The sequence below is a fragment of the Mixophyes fleayi genome, chromosome 6, assembly GCF_038048845.1.
Source record: "Mixophyes fleayi isolate aMixFle1 chromosome 6, aMixFle1.hap1, whole genome shotgun sequence".
In the NCBI taxonomy this organism is placed as follows: domain Eukaryota; kingdom Metazoa; phylum Chordata; class Amphibia; order Anura; family Limnodynastidae; genus Mixophyes; species Mixophyes fleayi.
The window spans coordinates 69,596,880-69,617,496 of record NC_134407.1 but is presented as its reverse complement, the minus strand read 5'-3'; the positions used below and the strand labels follow the sequence as shown (position 1 = coordinate 69,617,496).

Below are 20,617 nucleotides of genomic sequence, written 5' to 3'. Positions count from 1 at the left end.
GGGCCGAGTCATTAAGGAAAAAAAAGGAGTAAATTTGATCCTGGACAAAACCATGTTACAATGCAAGAGGAGCAAATTAGTTTATTATTTTGCACATAAGATAAGAATTCCCTACTTGTACAATTACATATATGTTTTGTTGTTGCTATATCCATATAATGCAGGCTGACAAAATAACATTACAGAACATCTACTGAACAGAATCATAAATAAACGTTATACTTCCACCCTGTAGTAGCATACAGAATAAGAACCAGCCAATAGTGGCACGGTGATGAGAGGGGCACTGACCTGAGAGGGGCACTGTGACTGAGAGGGGCACTGTGACTGAGAGGGGCACTGAGACTGACTGACCATGGAGATTGTGGAATGATAGTAATTATGAGCTGCCTGGCAGAGCTGAGCTGTAAGACTCGGGGATGCCAACTCCTCTCCCCGCTGCTTCTCCCTCACTCCCAGCGGAGATTTCGCAGAGCGAGGTTTTGTGAGATTGTTATTGTTTGTAATAAAGTTGATTGAAAGCTTTCGCTACGTCAGGCAAAATGGCAGCCAGCGGCCCCGGGGTGTCGGTTCTGGCCCCAAACGGGCGGCGGCAGAACGTTAAAGTAACAGCTGGGACCCCGCTTTTACAGGTAACTCTGACAACAGAGGATGATGCTGCATACAGGGGAAGGGCCTTTATCTAGATGTAAGCATCCGGTAACCGGCAGACCTCACCGCTGCCGGGCTGCTAGTACCTGTATCTACCTGGGGAAGGGGGTCATATAGGTCTCTATTTGGGCTTAACATGGGTGGCAGGCAGTGCTGTGGAACTACAAGGCTCAGCAATCCATACCAACGTTTGTCTGCCAGTGCCAATAGGTTTTGCTCAGCTTTTGTCCAGCTACGATACTCATGCTAGCTAGTAAATTCATATAATGTTCTGAACTGTATTGGTAAATGTGACATATTGTACAAATTTAAATAGTTATACATCCAATACTTTGTTCTAGCAATAATAAATCGGATGCTCTCTGCAATTACCATTTTTTGGGAAAAGACAACACACTCATGATTTATATATATTAATTCCCTTGCTTTCCTCAGCAAACAAACTTATCACTAGGATTATATATCTTGTAAATCCAAAATGTTTAATTTTCATGTGAAATTTATGTACAGGTGCTGGAAGAAGTATGCAAAAAACAGAATTTCAATCCCCGAGAATATAATCTAAAGTGAGTGTGTACTGACATCAGAGCTATATTATTTGTATGTGTATTCACTTGACACTATTTCTGTGCCTGCACCTTTTTTACATCAGACTGTCCAACTCTAAAAGTGCTGTTTACATCTGTCACTACTTTGGGCCTGGTTAACATCCCTGTCACCTCTCCGGTTCTGGTTCACATCTCTGTCACCTCTCCGGGCCTGGTGAACATCTCTGTCACCTCTCCGGGCCTGGTGAACATCTCTGTCACCTCTCCGGGCCTGGTGAACATCTCTGTCACCTCTCCGGGCCTGGTGAACATCTCTGTCACCTCTCCGGGCCTGGTGAACATCTCTGTCACCTCTCCGGGCCTGGTGAACATCTCTGTCACCTCTCCGGGCCTGGTGAACATCTCTGTCACCTCTCCGGGCCTGGTGAACATCCCTGTCACCTCTACGGGCCTGGTGAACATCCCTGTCACCTCTCCGGGCCTGGTGAACATCCCTGTCACCTCTCCGGGCCTGGTGAACATCCCTGTCACCTCTCCGGGCCTGGTGAACATCCCTGTCACCTCTCCGGGCCTGGTGAACATCCCTGTCACCTCTCCGGGCCTGGTGAACATCCCTGTCACCTCTCCGGGCCTGGTGAACATCCCTGTCACCTCTCTGGGCCTGGTTGGTTTACATCCCCTTTCACATCTGTATGACATATCTGTCACATCTGTCACATTACTGCCTGCACATTGTTTACATCTATCTGTCACATCTCTGCAAGAGGGCTTTGTATGAATCTGTCCATCTTCTCTCTGTACCTGTGCCTTCTTCATATCAATCTGTCACATCTCTGTACCTGTGTCTTACTTCCACCTGCATGTCTAGCCTGTGTTCCTGATTATTGTTTACACCTGTCTGTAACATCTCTGTACTGGTGTCTTCCTTACATTTGTCTGTCGCATCTCTGTACCCATGTCATGTTTAAATCTGCATGTCACACCCATGTACTGCTTGTTTGCATTTACAAGATTCTGGTTCTATTTAAACCAGCCAGTTACATCCTTTAAAAGGGCATTTATTAAAAGTTATGCATGCTTCTGGTACTCAATATATCATTGTGTTTTCTTAGGTGTGTGTATTTTGAAAACCTGCAATACTTATGTATATTCATGTCAGTCTAACTGTGATTTTTCAGTGTGTCTATTCTTCCTGAATTCTTTACCTGTTAGTATTGCAAAATAAATTTCTTTGCCAGGACCATATGGTCTGTGTATTTATATATCACATGATTTTGTAGTTGCACCCTGCTGGCTTTATTTGACTCCTGTAGATTTAGCTTGGATTGCACTATTTTACTGAGAAATTATTTTTCAGGCTGGTGTCCTTTTTACGACACCTTTTGTCCTTTCATCTGCAGGTTTCAGAGAACGGTGCTGGATCTTTCTCTGCAGTGGCGATTTGCCAACCTTCCCAATAATGCCAAACTGGAGATGGTGAGCTGCTCTCAGCAGCGAGCTGGAATCGAGAGTTCGGTGAGATACTTTCTGCATATTTTCAGGAATCCTGTGTTTTGTTTTTTTGTTGTTTTTTTTTCCCCTACGTTTTATTAGTTGATTTGTGGTGAAAGTGCATATAGTTATACGCGATTCCTGGTTTTACACAATACCTTGCTGCAACTTGTATACCCCTGCAGAGAGACTTTCCTCTGTATGCTGCATGCTTATTCTCCCACATGTAGATTAGATCAGCAACAGCTTGACAACCAGAATTATTTTTCTCTGGATATTGGATTTGGCTTTGACTGAGACATACAATTTTGAACACATATATTTTGTAGGTTTCACAAATCATGGTTACTACGCGGATACTAACACATGCATTTATCACATCTGCACAAGTTATCATTTTCTTGAAATAAGGGTTTCATGTATTGTAATTGGGATCCTAAGCACTCCAGAGATAGAGAGCTGTACATTTTGTGTTCTCTTGGCAATTAATTGGTGTAAATACTTTAATTACACAGTTCCATCCAATAGGATTTGTAGGATTTGTTTCACAGGATGGGAAATATAGAGACACTGGTGACATTGGTTCAATTGAGTGATATCATTTTAGTAATCTTGTAAAACAATGAAAAAGTCTGTTTTTGTAGAATATACTTTTTGTGTCTGTAAAACATTGAGGGATTCAGGGCTGCCTTTTGTGCATTATTGGTTAGGAAAATGTTTAATAAATTGCATATATTTTTATTAACTTACTTTATTGAGCTAATCTTTAAGACCAGTCATTTTTTTTTATTTTTTTTAATTCTTTATTTTGGTTGGTCATATAAGCAAATACAGGGAATAAGACTGTTATTATTGAACAGACGTACAAAAACCGTCAGAACAAAGACCAGTCATTTTTAAGCACTCTCCATGGTCAATTAGACGCTCAGGGAAAAGAAACCTCTGCCCAGGGGCTGTGTTGTCCTCTCAGCTCTTTCTCTCCAGCACTTATCTTCTTTTATCCTTGTCAATGTAACCACAGTGCAAATAGCTAATTAAGGGTTGATTATGCTTTAATTGATTACTTCCTCTAAACTTGTAAAAGTTCTTTTCTGGAAAAATTCCACTGTACTTGTATAGACTTATGTGTCATACTTCGTACATAACCTTCTATCTCTGAATGCATATCTTTGAATATTAATTTGGAAATGCCTTTGAGATGTTGTCATCATCACTAAACCATACCTTGAATAAAGTACACAACTGACATTTAGTTGTGTTCTGTTTTGGGGTATTTTTTGCGAAATAATACATAACAAACATAACAATCAAATTTTAAAAAATATATACATATATTACTGGTGTTCCCTGGAGACATTGCAAAATGAAATCTATACAGGTGAACTTAAGTATTGAAATCAAGTAAAATGGTCGCTTTTTGCATTTGATGAAATACATTTGGTGATGCTTTTATGTAAGCATAATATTGTACCAACTTGTATTTCAGTTTAACAGCCCTTTAATGTCACTGTTGATTTTCCCAACTGGGAACTGCAGACGACTTTTCAAGAGCAGTTTATTTTTGTGCACGGATCATATTATAAGTGTTGTTGTGTTCTTGGCATTAATATGTTATATTCTTCATGCATTTGGACAGAGTTGTCTATGACATTTACATTTCCCTGTATTTTTGTAATAGAAAGTTCGGGTAGCATTACAGTTGGAGGATGGGATGAGGTTACAGGATGAGTTCCTTTGCAGCCAGACTCTCTGGGCTATACTGGCCCACTTTTCACACACTAGGTAAGAACAGAAAAAGGTCTCTGCTATGAAATATCTGCTATTCACTTTATTATCTATGACTTGTAATATAGAATATACTTTTTCAGCCTTACTCAGTGTCTTATTTACACTATTTTTTGGAAACGCACAGCTATCCATGTTATATTTAATAGTATATTATGGCAAAGTACTGAAAATAAAAAGGGGGCAATTATAAAAACAGCTGCAAAATGCCCTATGACTGTAAATCACAAAATTAGAACTAATATGTTTAACAACATAGAAGGCTAATAATGTGTGCTGTAAAATACATTTGTTAGAAATAGCAAAAAATAAAATTTAACATTTTTTTCTCAGCTTCTTCTATTCACATTAATAAATATAAAAGTGCAATGTTGTTCCAAACAGGTTTTCCATAAACTAAATTGGTAATTACTGGTGTGATGATAACTGTATCAATACATTTTCTCTCTGGGGTTGGGGACCCTGGTCCCGTACCGCACAGATGAGATGACGCTGTCTGCTCTTTAAGTTTACTGTCAGGCGGCCGTTTGTGTTTTTCAGGGTGTGTTTGGAAGAAGTTCCTCCTGGAAGTGTTGCTGTATGTATTTATATGCGGGATGAGGTAAGGTGATGCACAGACATTTAGAATACTATTCCAGACGGCTCGTTAATGAGTGATTCATTTGCTCCTGTGTTTCCAGCTCGCACCTCTCTGCGTCCTCAGAAATGGGGAACTCGTGTATCGGAGTGGACAGACCCACCAACATGCTTTAAAGTTGTCATAAAAGTACATCGTTAAAGAGGGTAGAAAAAGAATACAAATGACTTCATTATATATTTAACACTGAACTCTTTGTGCCCAGCATCTTTTCTTTAACATATTGTAGCAAAAAAAAAAGTTGGCTTACATGGGAAAATTGTGTATATCTTTTTGAACAAGTTACAGGTTTGTAGGTTTTGTTGTCTGATCTTAAAAGACATCTCCACTGTTGGAAATGTCTATTTAAAATTGAATTGCCAACCCTCTAGCGATATAGTTGAGGCTTACACCTGGAAACTCCCTTTGCCCATTTACCGAATCCCAGAGTGGTAACTATCAGTGCTGTCCAGAGGAGAAAATGTAAATGAAGATATATAGATTCACGTGAGACTCTGCTTGGCAGAAGATATTTTTCTTTGCATGAACGGTAATCATTGTTGCACAGCCATGACACTCAGCCACAAAGCAGTTTTCTATCTTAGCCAAAAGAGTGAAAATATTTAGAAAAATGTGTCAAATTCCCATTTTTTTTTTCTCTATTGTTCAGTATTTATAAAGCTCCCACATTCTACCCAGTGCTATAAAAATGTTAAATACGCACGGCAAAACAATTTTAAACTATTCAGTGTAGTGGATTGTGTGCGCCAGGCTCTAAGCACTGTGATACTTGTCCAACAGCTGTAGATGTACTAAAATAAGCCGTAACCATATTAGGACTAGCTATATAGTCTATAGATCCGTCTCACAATTAGGAGTCCAGTGCTGAGTAAAATGCAACTACAGACCGGAAAAACAAATAATAAAAGCCAGAGGTATAACCGTTTATAACCTAAAGGGAATAAGGTTTTAGGTGTCTAGGGAATGTTGGTTAAAGGTGTGGTAGGAAAAGCAGTGGTTAAATGGAGAACTCAGGGTGAGAGAAGTCATGGTAAGCATATCCATGGAATTGATGTCATTGTTACTGGTAAAACTAAACAATGAAGATTGCTTGTGAAGGAGTTATTGTATATTGTCCATGTAACTGACCTCATCTTATCTTTAAGGTGACTGGAGAACAATCTTTAAAACAAACAACACTGCAGTCTTTGGGACTCACAAGTGGAAGTGCCATAATCAGGTAAGTGTGGAATTTTCTTCCCTTTTCATTAGTATATGAGCGTTATTTATGCTGGTATTGCCTGATTATCATGTATCTCTTTGACAAGGTTTGTAGTGAGGAAGTGTGACCAATCTGAGAGCAGACAGCCTATGAGGATACAAGAGGAAATAAAACCAGAGAAGTCTCCTGTCTATAAGATGAAGTTAGAGGATCACCTGGTAACTGAAAAAGTAAAAAATGAGCCTGCTGTGTGTCAGGAAGAGCGGCTGTCCTTTGAGACTGCTAAGAGAGTAGAACCACCAGCTGGAGTAAAGTTAAAGAAAATGGATACTGGGGTCTCTGCTTTGAGCTCCATCAGCCAATCCTGTGTGAGGGAAGTACAACCTGATGTGGAGAGGGACAAACCAGGTCCTTCCTCTGTAGGTTTAGCCAAACCTCTTGCTCAGGCGACTTCATTTATCCCTTTCCAAGGAGGTGGTCATCGGCTGGGCGGTGCCAACGTTCCTGAAGTTTCACCAGAAGCTGACATACTATGTGCCACTGCTCAAGAGCCTTTTTGCAGCCCAGGACCTTCTAAGCCAAAGAAATCCAAAACTGATGGAGAGGAAAATGGGTCAGGGGTAAGCCATGTTGCTTAGCTACAATGATGTTTCATGGGAATGTCACCTTCCTCAGAAACCAAAATGAGACAACTCCTACATTATGGTTGGAAATCTAAACTACATAATGCTTTGCTTTTTAGCCAGTAGACAGAGAACCAGTTGTGTGCCATTTGGATCTGGAAGAAAGTGTACTTGTCAATTCCCGGGAGCTCCCAGATGACTTCTTTGAGGTCACAGTCGATGATGTGAGAAGAAGATTTGCCCAACTAAAAAGTGAAAGGTGAAACGAGTTGTGGTCTTGTATTGTATTTTACATTTTTAAATGCATACTTGATGAAATGCAAATGATTCTGCGTCTATTGTGGAAGTTAGGATAACAATAGATTGCCTTTTAAAGATTTACTTAAAAGCATTATTTCTGAGATGTCACTTATGTGTATTCAAGGAGATCTAGGACTAGCATTAAGAGAAGTTATTGAACATACTACTTATTATGTGATATCCTCTTACTAAAGAGTGCTTTAGACCTTTGTTGCTCATTACATCTGTAGTCAGTTTACAAAACATTCATGGGGAAAAAAGTTAGCTTACAGTAAAGGGTCTGAAAGCATTGCTTCCTGATGGCCCCCCTGTGAAGTTTGGAGACCTCAATAAATGCACCACTGGGGACTATTATTACTAATTCCACCTCTTGGCTGCTCAATAGGCATGAGGTTCATAAGAGTTTGTCCTTTAGAGATAAACAATCACACCTCAAGTACACACCCATCATTATAAAAAGTGTTCTGTCAAACAGACAAGATAAATGTAAAGAAAGACACACTGTGTTACTGTCAATTGTCTGAGACTACAGTTGTATTATTTAAGTCTCCGCAGCCTACAACTAACCGGCTGCAAACTTTAAATTCCTTTTCAATAACCTTCCATATTGCAAAGTGATGCAGCAGGGGTGTATCCTCTCCTATTCTTTTCATCCTTCCCCCTAAGTCCAATTCATTAAATTAGTGTCCTTTGGTTTCTCTCTATCATGTTGCTTACTTTAGGGCTGTCCGTCACGTGGCCTGTGGGCCAGATGTGACTCTTATAAAGCTGCTTTTGTGGTTCACGGTTTTCACAAAAGCTGAATAGACTCTATTGGATGACATCAGTTTTTGAATAGTATTTGGCTCACAAACCTATAATTAACAGGAATCCGACCTTGCTCATGGACATACGTGGATAGCACTAACTACATTATATTCTTTAAAACTCTTATATCCCCTTAATTTATTGATATTTCTGTACCATTGTGTGATTTTTACTAAGTATATTGCTTTATTTTTCTGGCTTCGTTTGGGAACCTTCTATTTTCTGCCACATATCATCATACAGAACTGCTTTTTGTTGTGTTATGAAGCGCTGTAGAGGTAAACATGTGATCAGTTGTTTGATTACTGCTGTATTATAAAGAGCAAGTAAAGACATTTTCTCTTTCATCCAGTCTGGGGGACACTGCTTTACCATGGGTTGTGGAGGGGAGCTTGGGAGTTGGCACCTAACTAGTTAACTTTAGTACTGCCTACAGACCCCTCCCCTCTACAATCCCCCCGCCTCTTCCTCCTCAGTTTTTTTTTAGGTGCCCAGGAGTTGGGCAGTGTTTTTTAGTACTTAGTGTAAATTTAAATTTTTTTATTTCTTTTATTTGAGTTTTATTCATTTTTTACAGGTGGCAGCGCTGGAGTGTGTTCTACTATAGAGAGCACACTCACAGCTGTGCAGCGCAGGCTCTCACTGGCAGGGACTGAAGAGAAAGAAGATGGGTGCCTGATTGAGGAGTGACAAGCGGTCTCAGGGACCGCTGTCACTCCTCCAGTTTCCCCGATAACCGGCGCTGCCATTACAGGCATAGAGTGCCGGTTATCGGATATTGAAGACGCCGGTGGCCATTTTTGATTTTTGCCAGCGGCGCTACGGAGAGGAGGAAGGGGGCTATACCAAGATTCCCCCCTCATACATAGGAGGGGGGCGTCGGGTATCTTCCGCTGCGGAGACCTCTGTCCTAGAGGTCTCCACTACTCTGCCACGCTTCAAGCAAGTTTCTTTTTTTTTTTTAAAAAATGGATAGCTGCAGAGACAGCAATTACTGAAGGGGGGGAGCTAAAGCATAGAGTTCCCTCCTCCTTCCAGAGAGAGTTGGTCTATCCCAGTCTTCTGGCAACAAGAGAAGCCTGGGAAGAAGTGAACAGAGCTGAGGGAGCAGGCACAGGACACTGCTGTTGGACTTCTCCCCTTTGTGGCCTATGGGCTAAGTATCAGCTTTATTTAAACACATAAATTGTTTTTCTGTGTAATAACTGGGCTAGTAAGGTTTACATTATAGTCTCCTACTTGCCTAAATATTTTATGGTGTTTAACTATTACAAGTACAACTTTTATGATAAGATCAGTTGATTACTTGTTATTCACTCTGTTCTCTCCATACATTACTCTCTCTCTTTACTCAGCTAGATTAATAATTTAGTCTGTGTGCTTGGTGTGCCTTCCTTTATAAGAATGACAGATAAGGAAAAGGGCCCTATAGCAAAATATTTCACATGTTCAAAAAGTCATGTAAAATTACCTTGTGGGCAAAAGGACCCTTCGGCGCTCTGCCTGCGAAGCAGGGGCTCCCCCTGCGCAAACCAGCAGTTTTCAGTCCCACTGACGGAGGAGCCGGCCTGGGTAGCCTCCCTGACACGGTCGGTTTCCTCCCTAGCACAGATGGTTTTTCAATCTCATACTCAGTTGGGCCTCCTTGTTACCACAGGTTCTATTGGAACGTCTATACCAGGACCTTCCTCTTCTCATACAGACCTAGCCCCTGTTCCCACAGAACCGGCATGGTCTACAGCAATTATAAAGGGTTTTGATAAACTAAACCAGTTACTTGAATCCCCAAACATTCCGCCTACTGAAAGAAGGAGGCCTAGATCTGATAATACCCTTATGTCCTTTCAGACTCTGAGGAGTTTTCAGAGGAAGGGGGGGGAAATTATTTCTGATCCTGACCAGGTTCAACCTTTGGGACAGGAAGAAAGCTCTAAAAGCCAATTTATTAATGATTTGGTTTTAGCAGTGAGACAGGCGTTGGACCTCCCAGAACCGGAGGATACTACTCCTAGAGACAGAAGTCTCTTTAAGAAGGCCAAAAGAAAGGCTACCCGTTTTCCCCCTTCCGTGGAACTTAAGGATATTGCAGAAGGAGCCTGGAAACGGCCTGATAAGAGGTTCTCTGTTCCCAAAAGGTTCTCTTCCCTGTACCCATTGCAGGAGGAAGATGTCATTCGCTGGGAGAGTATTCCAAAAGTGGATATTCCATAACCAGATTGGCCAAGCACACTTTACTCCCAGCTCCAGGTTCTGCATCTCTGCAGGATGTCAATGACCGCAGAGTGGAATCCCAGCTGAAATCTATATTTACGGCTGCGGGTTCTTCCTTTAGGCCTACATTTGCTTCGGCTTGGGTGGCTTGGAGTCATGGAACCATGGGCAGACCAGCTGGCAGAGGCCTTACAGGACTCTGATTTACTTCCCCTGGCTTTGCATTTGAAGGAGGCATCGGGGTACCTTTATGAGGCGACCCAGAACACAGAGGCTGTATCCTCTTCTATTCAGGCTGCATCTATTTCAGCAGGAAGAACGTTATGGCTGAAATACTGGGAAGGAGATGCGGAATCAAAAAAGTCAGTGGAAACCATTCCTTTTTCTGCAGCAGGTTTGTTCGGTCCGGAATTGGATACCCTGATCTCACAGGCAACGGGGGGGCAGAAGTACTTCCTTGCCGGTATTCGCTAGCAGGAGCAGAAACCCTCGGGTCAGCTCCTTTGGTCAGCCTTTTCGGGGGACCTCCTTGCCTAGAGGACAGTCCTTTAGAGGCAGACAGCCCAATTCTCGAGGCTCCTCTGCCAGGGGGAGAACCTCGCTTGCAGCTAGACGCCAGGCCTCCAAGACCCAGGAAAAGCCTGCGTCCTGACGACCACTCTCTTCTCCTGAAAGGGGCGCCAGTGGGGGGACGTCTGTCTTTGTTTCAGGAACAGTGGGCAGCGTCCTCCCAAGATTCTTGGATTCGGGGAATTATATCATAGGGTTACAGGATAGACCTGCTGGGCCCGGTTCCACATCGCTTCTTCATAACCCCGCTCCCCCGAGATCCATCAAGAAGGCAGGCGATACAGGATTGTGTCGCCTCTCTTCTTTCTCAAAGAGTTATCTGCAGGGTCCTAGATTACCAAAAGGGACAGGGGTTTTATTCAAACCTGTTTCTGGTCAAGAATCCTTCGTCCCATCCTAAACTTAAAGGGCCTCGATGTGCACTTACGGGTGGACAAATTTCGGATGGAATCCCTAAAGTCAGTGATAAACGGATTAGAGAAGAATCCGTTTATGGCGTCCATAGACATAAAAGATGCATACCTCCATATTCCCATTGGGATCCAACATCAGTCTCTTCTAAGATTCTCTGTGGGATCCTTCCACTATCCGTTTCGGGCCCTTCCCTTTGGCCTCTCAACAGCACCAAAGGTTTTTCACGAAGATCATGTCAGTTATGGCAGCATGTCTTCACCTTCAAGGAGTTCAGGTCGTGCCCTATTCAGACGACCTGCTCATCAAATCCTCCACGGAAAATTGCTTACGTCATCTCTTATCCCTCTCCTTGGCGGTTCTCGAGGGCCATGGATGGCTAATAAACTTAAGGAAATCCCAGATGGTTTTGTGTCAACGCATGGTTTCCTAGGGCTCATTATGGACACCAGCCAGCAAGGATGTTCCTGCCTGTCGAGAAGATCAGTTCTATTCAGAGTATTACTACTCAGGACTTGTCCTCTCCCAGCCCCTCAATGCACTTGTGCATGCGGCTGCTGGGAAAGATGGTGGCCTCATTTGAGACCATCCCCTTCCGTCGAGCCCATTCTCGATGTCTTCAGTGGGATCTGTGGACGAATGGTCAGGATCCCATCTACGTTTGGCTCTCCAGAGAATCTCTCTATCTCCAGGGTGAGAGATTCACTTCAATGGTGGCTGATTCAGGTTCACCTGACGGTGGCCCGGTGTTTCGCTCCATGGTCTTGGATCATAGCCACAACGGACGCCAGCCTAAGAGGTGGGGGGGGGGGGGGGGCGGTAATCCTGCACCTCAGGCTCCAGGGACTTTGGTCGGTTCAGGAATCAGCCCTATCCATAGACGTGCTGGAGTTGAAGGCAATTCTACTGGCCCTCCTGGGGGGCCCAGTCCCTCCTCCAGGGCCACCCTGTCGGAATTCAGTCAGACAATGCCTTAGTCGTGGCATATGTCAACAGGCAGGGAGGAACCAGGAGTGCAGCTGCAATGAATATTGCAGCTCAAATTCTGGTTTGGGCAGAACAGGGGGAGTGGTCACTCCATCCGGAGGTTTTCCAGTCCCTGGTTCAGAGATGGGGTCTTCCGGACATAGATCTCAGGGCCTCCAGACACAACAAAAAGGTTCACAGGTTCTGCGCAAGGGCAAGAGATCCCTTAGCGGTGGCAGTGGACGTCATGACGATGTCATGGGAGTTCAGGTTAGGATACCTGTTTCCTCCGATCCCCATGCTTCCTCGCGTGCTCAGACGAGTAAGGCAGGGAGGTCTGCCAGTAATTCTAATAGCTCCCTTATGGCCGCGCCGAGTCTGGTACGCGGACATAATCTCTATGGCGGAAAGACAGGGTTTCCGTCTTCCGTCTCGAGACGACCTTCTTCTGCAGGGTCCCTTCCGTTACCAGAATTTACCTCAGGAGGGCTAGGAAACAGGAAATTGTAATGCTCAGTTTAGCGGCATGGCTGTTTAAGCTAGCCTCTGGAGGGCTAGAAGTTTTTCCTCCAGCATGGCAAACACTATGATGCGAGCCAGAAAGCCAGTCTCAGCTCGCACCTATCTCCGGATTTGGAAGGCCTATATCAGATGGTGCGAAAATAGGACGTGTCACACGTCCTCCTTTCGTCTTCCTCGTTCTTGGCTTTTCTTCAAGATGGCCTGGAAGCAGGCCTTCGTTTAGGTTCCCCAGAAGTTCAGGTATCGGCATTTCAGTCTTTTTGCACCTGAAATTAGCGGATTTGCCAGATATTAGGACTTTCCTTCAGGGAGTCTTGCATATTCAGTCTCCCTATGTTCCGCCTACAGCACCGTGCGATCTCAACCTGGTGCTGGACATGCTTAAAGGGCCTCCCTTTTAGCCATTATTGTGGCAGATTGAAGTGGTTGACCTGGAAGGTCCTCTTTCTTTTGACTATTGCATCTGCGCGTAGGGTTTCAGAATTAGGAGCTCTGTCTTGTCAGGAACCATATCTGGTTTTTCACAAAGGACAGAGCGGTTGAGAACCCTCCCTTCCTTCGTTCCTAGAGAGTTTCGGCTTTCCATCTGAAACAGGAAATTGTAATTCCGGTCTTTTCTCCAACTTCCCATTCGGATTCAGAGTCTATGGAAAAGTTAGATGTGGTTAGGGCGCTCCACGTTTACGTCAAAGGAACTTCTCTAATGAGGCGTACTGTTTCCTTGTTTGTTCTTTATGATGCTAATAAGAGAGGCTAGCCAGCCTCAAAACAGTCCATTGCAAAATGGATTACAGCTACCATTAGGCAAGCTTACATAAGGCTAACCGTCCGGTGCCAGAGAGACTTACGGACCATTCTACCAGATCGGTAGGGGTGTCTTGGGCAGCGAGATATGGGGCTTCTGCAGACTAGTTTTGCAGGGCAGCCACCTGGTCCTCTGTCCACACCTTTACAAAGGTTTTCCAGTTTAATATATTTGCTTCCGCGGATGCAAATTTCGCTCGTAATGCTTTACGAGCGGGGCTTTCAGAGTAGTCCCACCCTTAGGGAGCTGCTTTAGAACGTCCCCATGGTAAGCAGTGTCCCCCCAGACTGGATGAAAGAGAAAAGAGGATTTATGTACTTACGTTAAATCCGTTTCTCTGATTCCGTCTGGGGGACACTGCGATCCCTCCCTTCTGCTTTTCCTCTATATGCTCTTGGTTGATTGACCTATCTCCTTGGGGCTTTTTAAATAACTGAGGAAGAGGCGGGGGGATTGTAGAGGGGAGGGGTCTGTAGGCAGTACTAAAGTTAACTAGTTAGGTGCCAACTCCCAAGCTCCCCGCCACAACCCATGGTAAGCAGTGTCCCCCAGACGGAATCAGAGAAACGGATTTAACGTAAGTACATAAATCCTCTTATTTGGCATAATCGTACAGGGCCTGATTCCTTAAGGCACGCAAGACGAACTTAATATGCTTTTTTTTTCTTTTTTTTTTTAAAAAAATGCACATAATTTGGGCTTATGTCTGTCCATATTCAACTACAATAGATCTCAAGAAACTTTTCTCTCTTTGATTACTGGTCTAGGTATGCACTTCTCTGACAGACTATACACTTCAGGATATATAAAATACATATGTGGAACATAAAGTCCCAGCAGATCGCACAGGGAAAAAAATATCAATTATCGTCACATAATTATAATATATGTAGTCCTTAATGAAACAATCTTAAAAAAATAAATATTTCCTTTTTATTCAATGAAATACAGTTATCAGGATGTTATTAATGTCTACTATACATAAAATGCAGATTCACAGTTGCTCTTGATTGCAAACACATGTTTTAGCATGCATAGGTGACCATCATCACTATCAGTCAGCACGTACATCTGACCTGTAGCTGGTGAAAGTGATACGACAGAAAAACACTTACCTTTGAGATGCCCAAAGCTCGAATCGGGCACTGCTGCGTGCGTTTGAGCTTGGCACGCCCTTACTGTACACTGACTACATGAATTCACCAATTCCCACCCCCGTTCTGTCATCAGTGTCCTTTGTGCTTGTAGATTAATTGGATGTTCTTGTGTTCACTGGCGTATATGCCGTTTCTGGGCATGCACAGAGCGATTTTACGCACAATACGGCACATATCAGCATTTTCGTTCTTTGAATCAGGCTCCACTGCATTACTGTGTTGAAAAAAATACATGGAATCACTAATGTGTTTTTTAATTAACTAGATATGTAAATCGTTCTTTTTCACATCAAGGAGTGATTCTTTAACAGAGCAGACTCAGAATGACTGACCGCTATACAGACTTGCTTTGCAATAATGAACTCTGGGAATTAGTGGATTCTTACACATGGGCAATGACATCACAGTAGCTCAGTAGACAAAAGTCAGAACTGTTTCACCTTTATCGTATTCTGCTAGACACCAGGGTCTTCATTTGCATTTAATGGACTGGGGAGATAATATTTTACATTTTAACAGAGCTGCAGTGGAATGTCGGGTCATTGCTGAGCAATGCGTTTTACCTTCATTGTACTGCAAATGGTAGTTTTGAGTTTGTGTTCTTTTAGCATACACTTTTGAATGTTCCGAACAGCACGGATTATTAGGAGATGTGAGCTGATTATAAGGGAAACTGTGATCTGTGACTGTTCAATAAGTGAGGACAGGGCTGTCTCTAATATATTCAGTAGTATATGGGGAAGAGAATGGAGGCACGTTTGAAGTAACAACTTGAGCATTAGAGCCCTTTTACACATGTATAAAAATATATATATATTGTGAATCTGTGGTTTGTAAATCGTGTACATTTGTTAAGACAAAACTCCTAGGTTTTATGTTCATCTTCCAATGTAATGCAATGTAACTTGAGACATGACCTTGGAAAAGTAAGATCTTGGAAAACACCCATTCCCTAAAATGGGCACATAACACATCAGTTCATTTATGTTAACTTTGCGTTTGTCAAGCACGCGTGAAAGGTTTCTTAGATAGTGGAAGGAGCAGGGTGCTCAAACAGCACAGGTTAGTGATGTTAGGGCTCCTGACTGACTTGGGTAAATATACTTTTTATGAAATGAGGTTTATATATGGCTCAAGTAGTGTAGTCTGGTATCGTAATGCTTACAGTGTATACGAAGCAAAGATTTAGCATATATCGCAGGAAAACACAATGAAGTATATGTAATTTACGTGCATGTAGTTTAAGCTGTGTAATAATAAATATGGCCGGTAGGATATATATATATCTCTTCTTTCTTCTCTCTTCTCCTCTCTCTTTGTTGCCGCATTGCTTGTAGCCCAGCTGTAAAACAGTCTTTCTGTGAGATCTTTTCATCTTCCTTATATAGTATAAGTTGAAACGTTTTACTTTCAGTCTTGGTAAGTTTTCTTCTCATTTACTGCTAATAAGTCTTTAATCTATTGCTATGTCTTCTACTCTCACCAGACATCGACTAGAGGAAGCCCCTCTAATCACTAAAGCTCTGAGGGAGGCACATTTGAAGGAAAAATTGGAGCGATACCCAAGGGTAGGAACCTGGCACTTTATATGTCCAAGACTTATTTAATCCTGAGGCTAAATGTATTAAGTTCCGATTTCTGCAAGTTGCCGGCAATCGGCGACTTTTGCAGGGGAAATGTAAAGCGGACAATGATAAGCCATCACACTTTAAATTTCCCCTGCAAAATCGCAGATTTTCGTCGACTTGCAGAAATTGGAACTTAGCAAATTTACCTGGTGTTCACACTTGTTGTCTAAAGTTTCTGTTAACAGATGAGTGTAGGGAAATTATAGTAAGATAATACAGGTAACAGCATTGTATGGTCAACAAGAGCAGAGGAAAGGAGCTTGTGATTGACAGGCTTAGGCAGGCAGCCTATGGCTAGGTGTTGTGCAACCAGTCTGACTGGCTGGGCATTGTGTAGTTCCACAACGATAAAAAGCCAAAGATTCCCTATCTCTGGCTTTAAAGAACAGCATTCTAAAACAGTACTTCTCTGACAAATTTAAGAGTAAATGGAAATTAATTTTTACTGATTGCAAATAAATTAGGTTGCTCAAAATGTTTTCTGTAGGGTTTAATTAGTTTAAAATATTTAACTCATTTTGATATTGGATTGATGCTGCTAAGCCAAAAATATCCTGTTGTCATATTGACTCAGTCACATCTCATTGAGTGAACCCTGCTTTATATTTGTATTCCAGCCAGAGCAGAGAACAGGGCAGCGGTAATATGGGGCAACTAAAGGTGGCCAAATGTGTTCTAATGTTGTTTTAAACCTATTTTGGACAGTTATAGTGTGGACCCAAGAAGAGTATTTTGATGCCATCCAGGGTAGCTGGTAAATCCAGTCATATGGTGTTGTATCTATCCACGTAAGGGGTCGTCATCTAACAGTGCTTATTGTGCCCTGTATGAGGTCAGTCCAAGTGGTTGGATTGGCCTGAGTAGCGGCATCTTAAATACACGTGGCTCTTCTAAGGGCGAGTGCCTGTTGTACCCTTTAAATGCAAGTACAAGATGTTTATAATCTTATTTACCATGGAATGTATTAAGTAGGCATTAGGTGGGAAATTCGGTATTTACAGCTTGTTTACATGAACTTGTTTGAACATTTCCCTCTGTTGCCCTTGGAAAACACACAGACAAACGTAAACGTTAGCCCTACGGAATAATGATCTCTATAGCGATCAGCATCTTGTGAAACGGTACATCCGGCATAAACATTTTGAGCATGTTCTGTTTTTGGTCTGTGCATCTTCGTTCAAACCTAAAGTGTTATCTATGCTCTTCTCTCCTCTGCTGTCTGTGCAATTAGAAGTGTCTCTATAGGGATTAACAATCCTTAGGGCTGCTGAATATTCTCTACAGATTCCCTTCATGTCTATACCAGTCAGACCTCAACCAAAGAAGAAGTAAAAAGCAACTCCCGTAAATAAGCCTTGTCATTGTTTTGGTAACATACAGACAAAAATTAGAATTCTTAACCGCAAATCGAATTGAAATAATTTTATCAAGGTTACTGGTTAAACCGAAACTATACATGTCCTGCTTGCCATCTTGCCTTTAAACTTTTTTTCTTTTCCACCTTAGTTGAAGCAAGGGCAGCACAGTGGCCTAGTGGTTAGCACTTCTGCCTCACAGCGCTGGGGTCATGAGTTCAATTCCCGACCATGGCCTTATCTGTGTGGAGTTTGTATGTTCTGCTCGTGTTTGCGTGGGTTTCCTCCGGGTGCTGCAGTTTCCTCCCACACTCCAAAAACCTACTGGTAGGTTAATTGGCTGCTATCAAAATTGACCTTAGTGTGTGTGTATGTATGTTAAGGAATTTAGACTGTAAGCTCCAATGGAGCAGGGACTGATGTGAGTTCTCTGTACAGCGCTGCAGAATCAGTGGCGCTATATAAATAAATCATAATGAAATGAATGAAATTTATTTCTTTGGCTCTTGTGTTCTGGTGCAATTGTTTATGTAGAAATTATTGTTTCCGTAATGAGGCTCATGGTTTCTTGTTGCTTTGGGAAAGTGCTGAAGTTGGGTACTGGGTCATTGCCAAGGTTATATGTATCTTTTGAAGTCTGAAAGATCTGGTGTGGATGATTATTTGGGTACTGCTACCTATGTCGGAAATCTGAAGTTCTGTCAGGATATTGGAACTTTTCCATATATACCAAAATATGTAGATTTTAGAATGTTTTTTTTTCATATTGAATGAAGTTGTGTATTATCGTTTCTGGCTCTTTAAGGCTTTGGTATTGTGGGTCAGTGATGTATCTCTGAAGCTGGTTCACTCAGTAGATAACAATATCGGACTGTAATCTTGTGAAAATGAAGATTCCCAGTATAGATAAAGATTGCTTTTGCTTTAGTACCACCTTTTATTTTTATGTTCTATCCACTTCCTACAATTGAGGTTGTTGCTATAACAGATTTAGAATAATCTCCATAAATCAGCCCATGAGGTGACTGTATTATGGAATGATTTCATTCTCCGGGGTAATTCCTGAGATCTTGGTGAAAATGGGACAACAATTCTTGCGTTCTAGTTCTAGTAACACGGGTGTGTGCCAATAGTGAGGCCGCTGTTGCAGGGATATTTTGGGCGCTGCAAAATGGAGGGAAGTAATTAAAGCCAATTCCAAATATATACATTAATGGTATTTGCCTTGTTGTGAAATCTAATATAGCTTAACAACATCAACATTTGTCTTTTAAAGTGCACTCAGCTCATATGTAAATGTTTATTGTAGTTTGTATAAGGGATGAAAAGGCTTCATTTCAGTTGCAGCCTCAGGCAGAACCCTGATTGCTAATCTTCTCTGTTATGTTTCCTGGTGACTTGTTGTCTTCTGTATTACAAGGAATCTCTTCCTTAGAGCTAATAATAAAATAATGAAGTGACACATCATCTTCACAGACTTATAATCATCTTCCAAAATGGCATAGTCTCCCTTTGTGGTATGCAATAGGTTGCAGACATGTTCGCTCAGTCCTCAAGGTCCCATTTAAATTTATAATAAGTAGTTGTTGAATGCCTAGGAGAGCTAAAGGCACTTAGTATTGAGTCTTCAGTGGATAAAAGAACATCTGTGTTTTGTTTAAACCTACTAAATGTATATAGTATTTGGACGGCTTGTATAACATCACTGGTCCTATCTAGAAACCAGGCCATGCGGATGAAAAAGAGCTTTTAATTATTGCCACTTTGAAGCCTTTCCTCAGCATCATGTAAAAGTTATCCCACACACGCTCTGACGCAGTTCCATCATTTGTGTTGCACATATTTAGGATGAATGGTGACATTTAATACATTGCTTTGGTACAAACAATCACTTTTCCATGGATTTATTTTTTTTGTAATGGTTTTTTTTCATTCTTTGCCAAGTTGTTTGTTCTATGATTGATGATGCCTGTCTACTTTATTTTTCATATATACATAACAACATAATGAGGCATGCATTCAGTTTTTTCGGACTAAACGTACATGAAATAGGCAGATATTTAGGAGATGTGGCTCTTTCAGACCTGACATTTGTTATGGCCCTATAGATCTGTGACTCTGACTGGCCATTGTACAGGCAGCTCTCCACTTGTTACGTCTCAGGAAACTACACTGTACTTTGTTGTTAGGAATAAAAGTAATAACCCCAAAGAAGAAATCTCATGATTAGGTTGATTAAAGGGGACTAAGCCTAACTGAGTGTAATATTAAGACATTTCTTTTTTTGGGGGGGGGGGGCGAAAATAGTGCCTCCGTTTGTAGCGTTATATAAAATGTTTGAAACACGAAGATCTAAAACGTTACCAGCATATAACACTTTTCCCCCCTAATTAGCCACCAAATTTTTTATTTGTATTCTTTTCCCATCTAGACTGCTGCAGCATTTGACCTTTATTGGCCTTCCCATTACATATTTCCTGAGTAGAGAATCCAAAACTCTGATTCCAGACTTTACTCAACTGTTGATCTTCCTCTACCTTCTCCTCTCTGTAATTCACGTATTGGTTCTCTACACATTTCCAACACTGCCTCATCCTGTATGAATTCCCTTATTTCTAAATACTCCCTAATCACCCGTTTAGTCTACTGATGACCTCAGACTGTCTTCTACTCTGGTAATCTATAAATTACACTTTCATCAGCAGCACCTTAAGCACCTCACAGCCTCAGACTCTTTCACCTTTCAGATGTTTAAATGTTTTTTCAAACCACTTATAGCCATACACTCCACAGCTCACACCACACTGTGTCCAAAACCCAATTCATATACTGTATATATCCTTAATCATTAAGAAAGCAAGCCTTGTGGCAACCACAAACTTCCATTTCTCTTTCATCCAGTCTGGGGGACACTGCTTACCATGGGGTTGTGGAGGGAGCTTGGGGAGT

The 20,617-nt window shown here is 41.9% G+C and overlaps 1 protein-coding gene across 1 annotated transcript in view; it reads left to right on the top strand.

Moving 5' to 3' along the window:
- Positions 1–342: 342 nt before the first annotated feature.
- ASPSCR1 (ASPSCR1 tether for SLC2A4, UBX domain containing) overlaps positions 343–20,617 on the top strand; it is a 40,934-nt gene continuing 20,659 nt past the window's right edge. Inside the window, exons 1-9 of the mRNA XM_075216792.1 lie at positions 343–632; positions 1,162–1,217; positions 2,600–2,714; positions 4,369–4,472; positions 5,016–5,076; positions 6,258–6,331; positions 6,420–6,933; positions 7,056–7,195; positions 16,172–16,253. Coding sequence (XP_075072893.1) covers positions 543–632; positions 1,162–1,217; positions 2,600–2,714; positions 4,369–4,472; positions 5,016–5,076; positions 6,258–6,331; positions 6,420–6,933; positions 7,056–7,195; positions 16,172–16,253 — 1,236 coding nt within the window. The 5' untranslated portion in view covers positions 343–542. The remainder of the gene's footprint in view (positions 633–1,161; positions 1,218–2,599; positions 2,715–4,368; positions 4,473–5,015; positions 5,077–6,257; positions 6,332–6,419; positions 6,934–7,055; positions 7,196–16,171; positions 16,254–20,617) is intronic.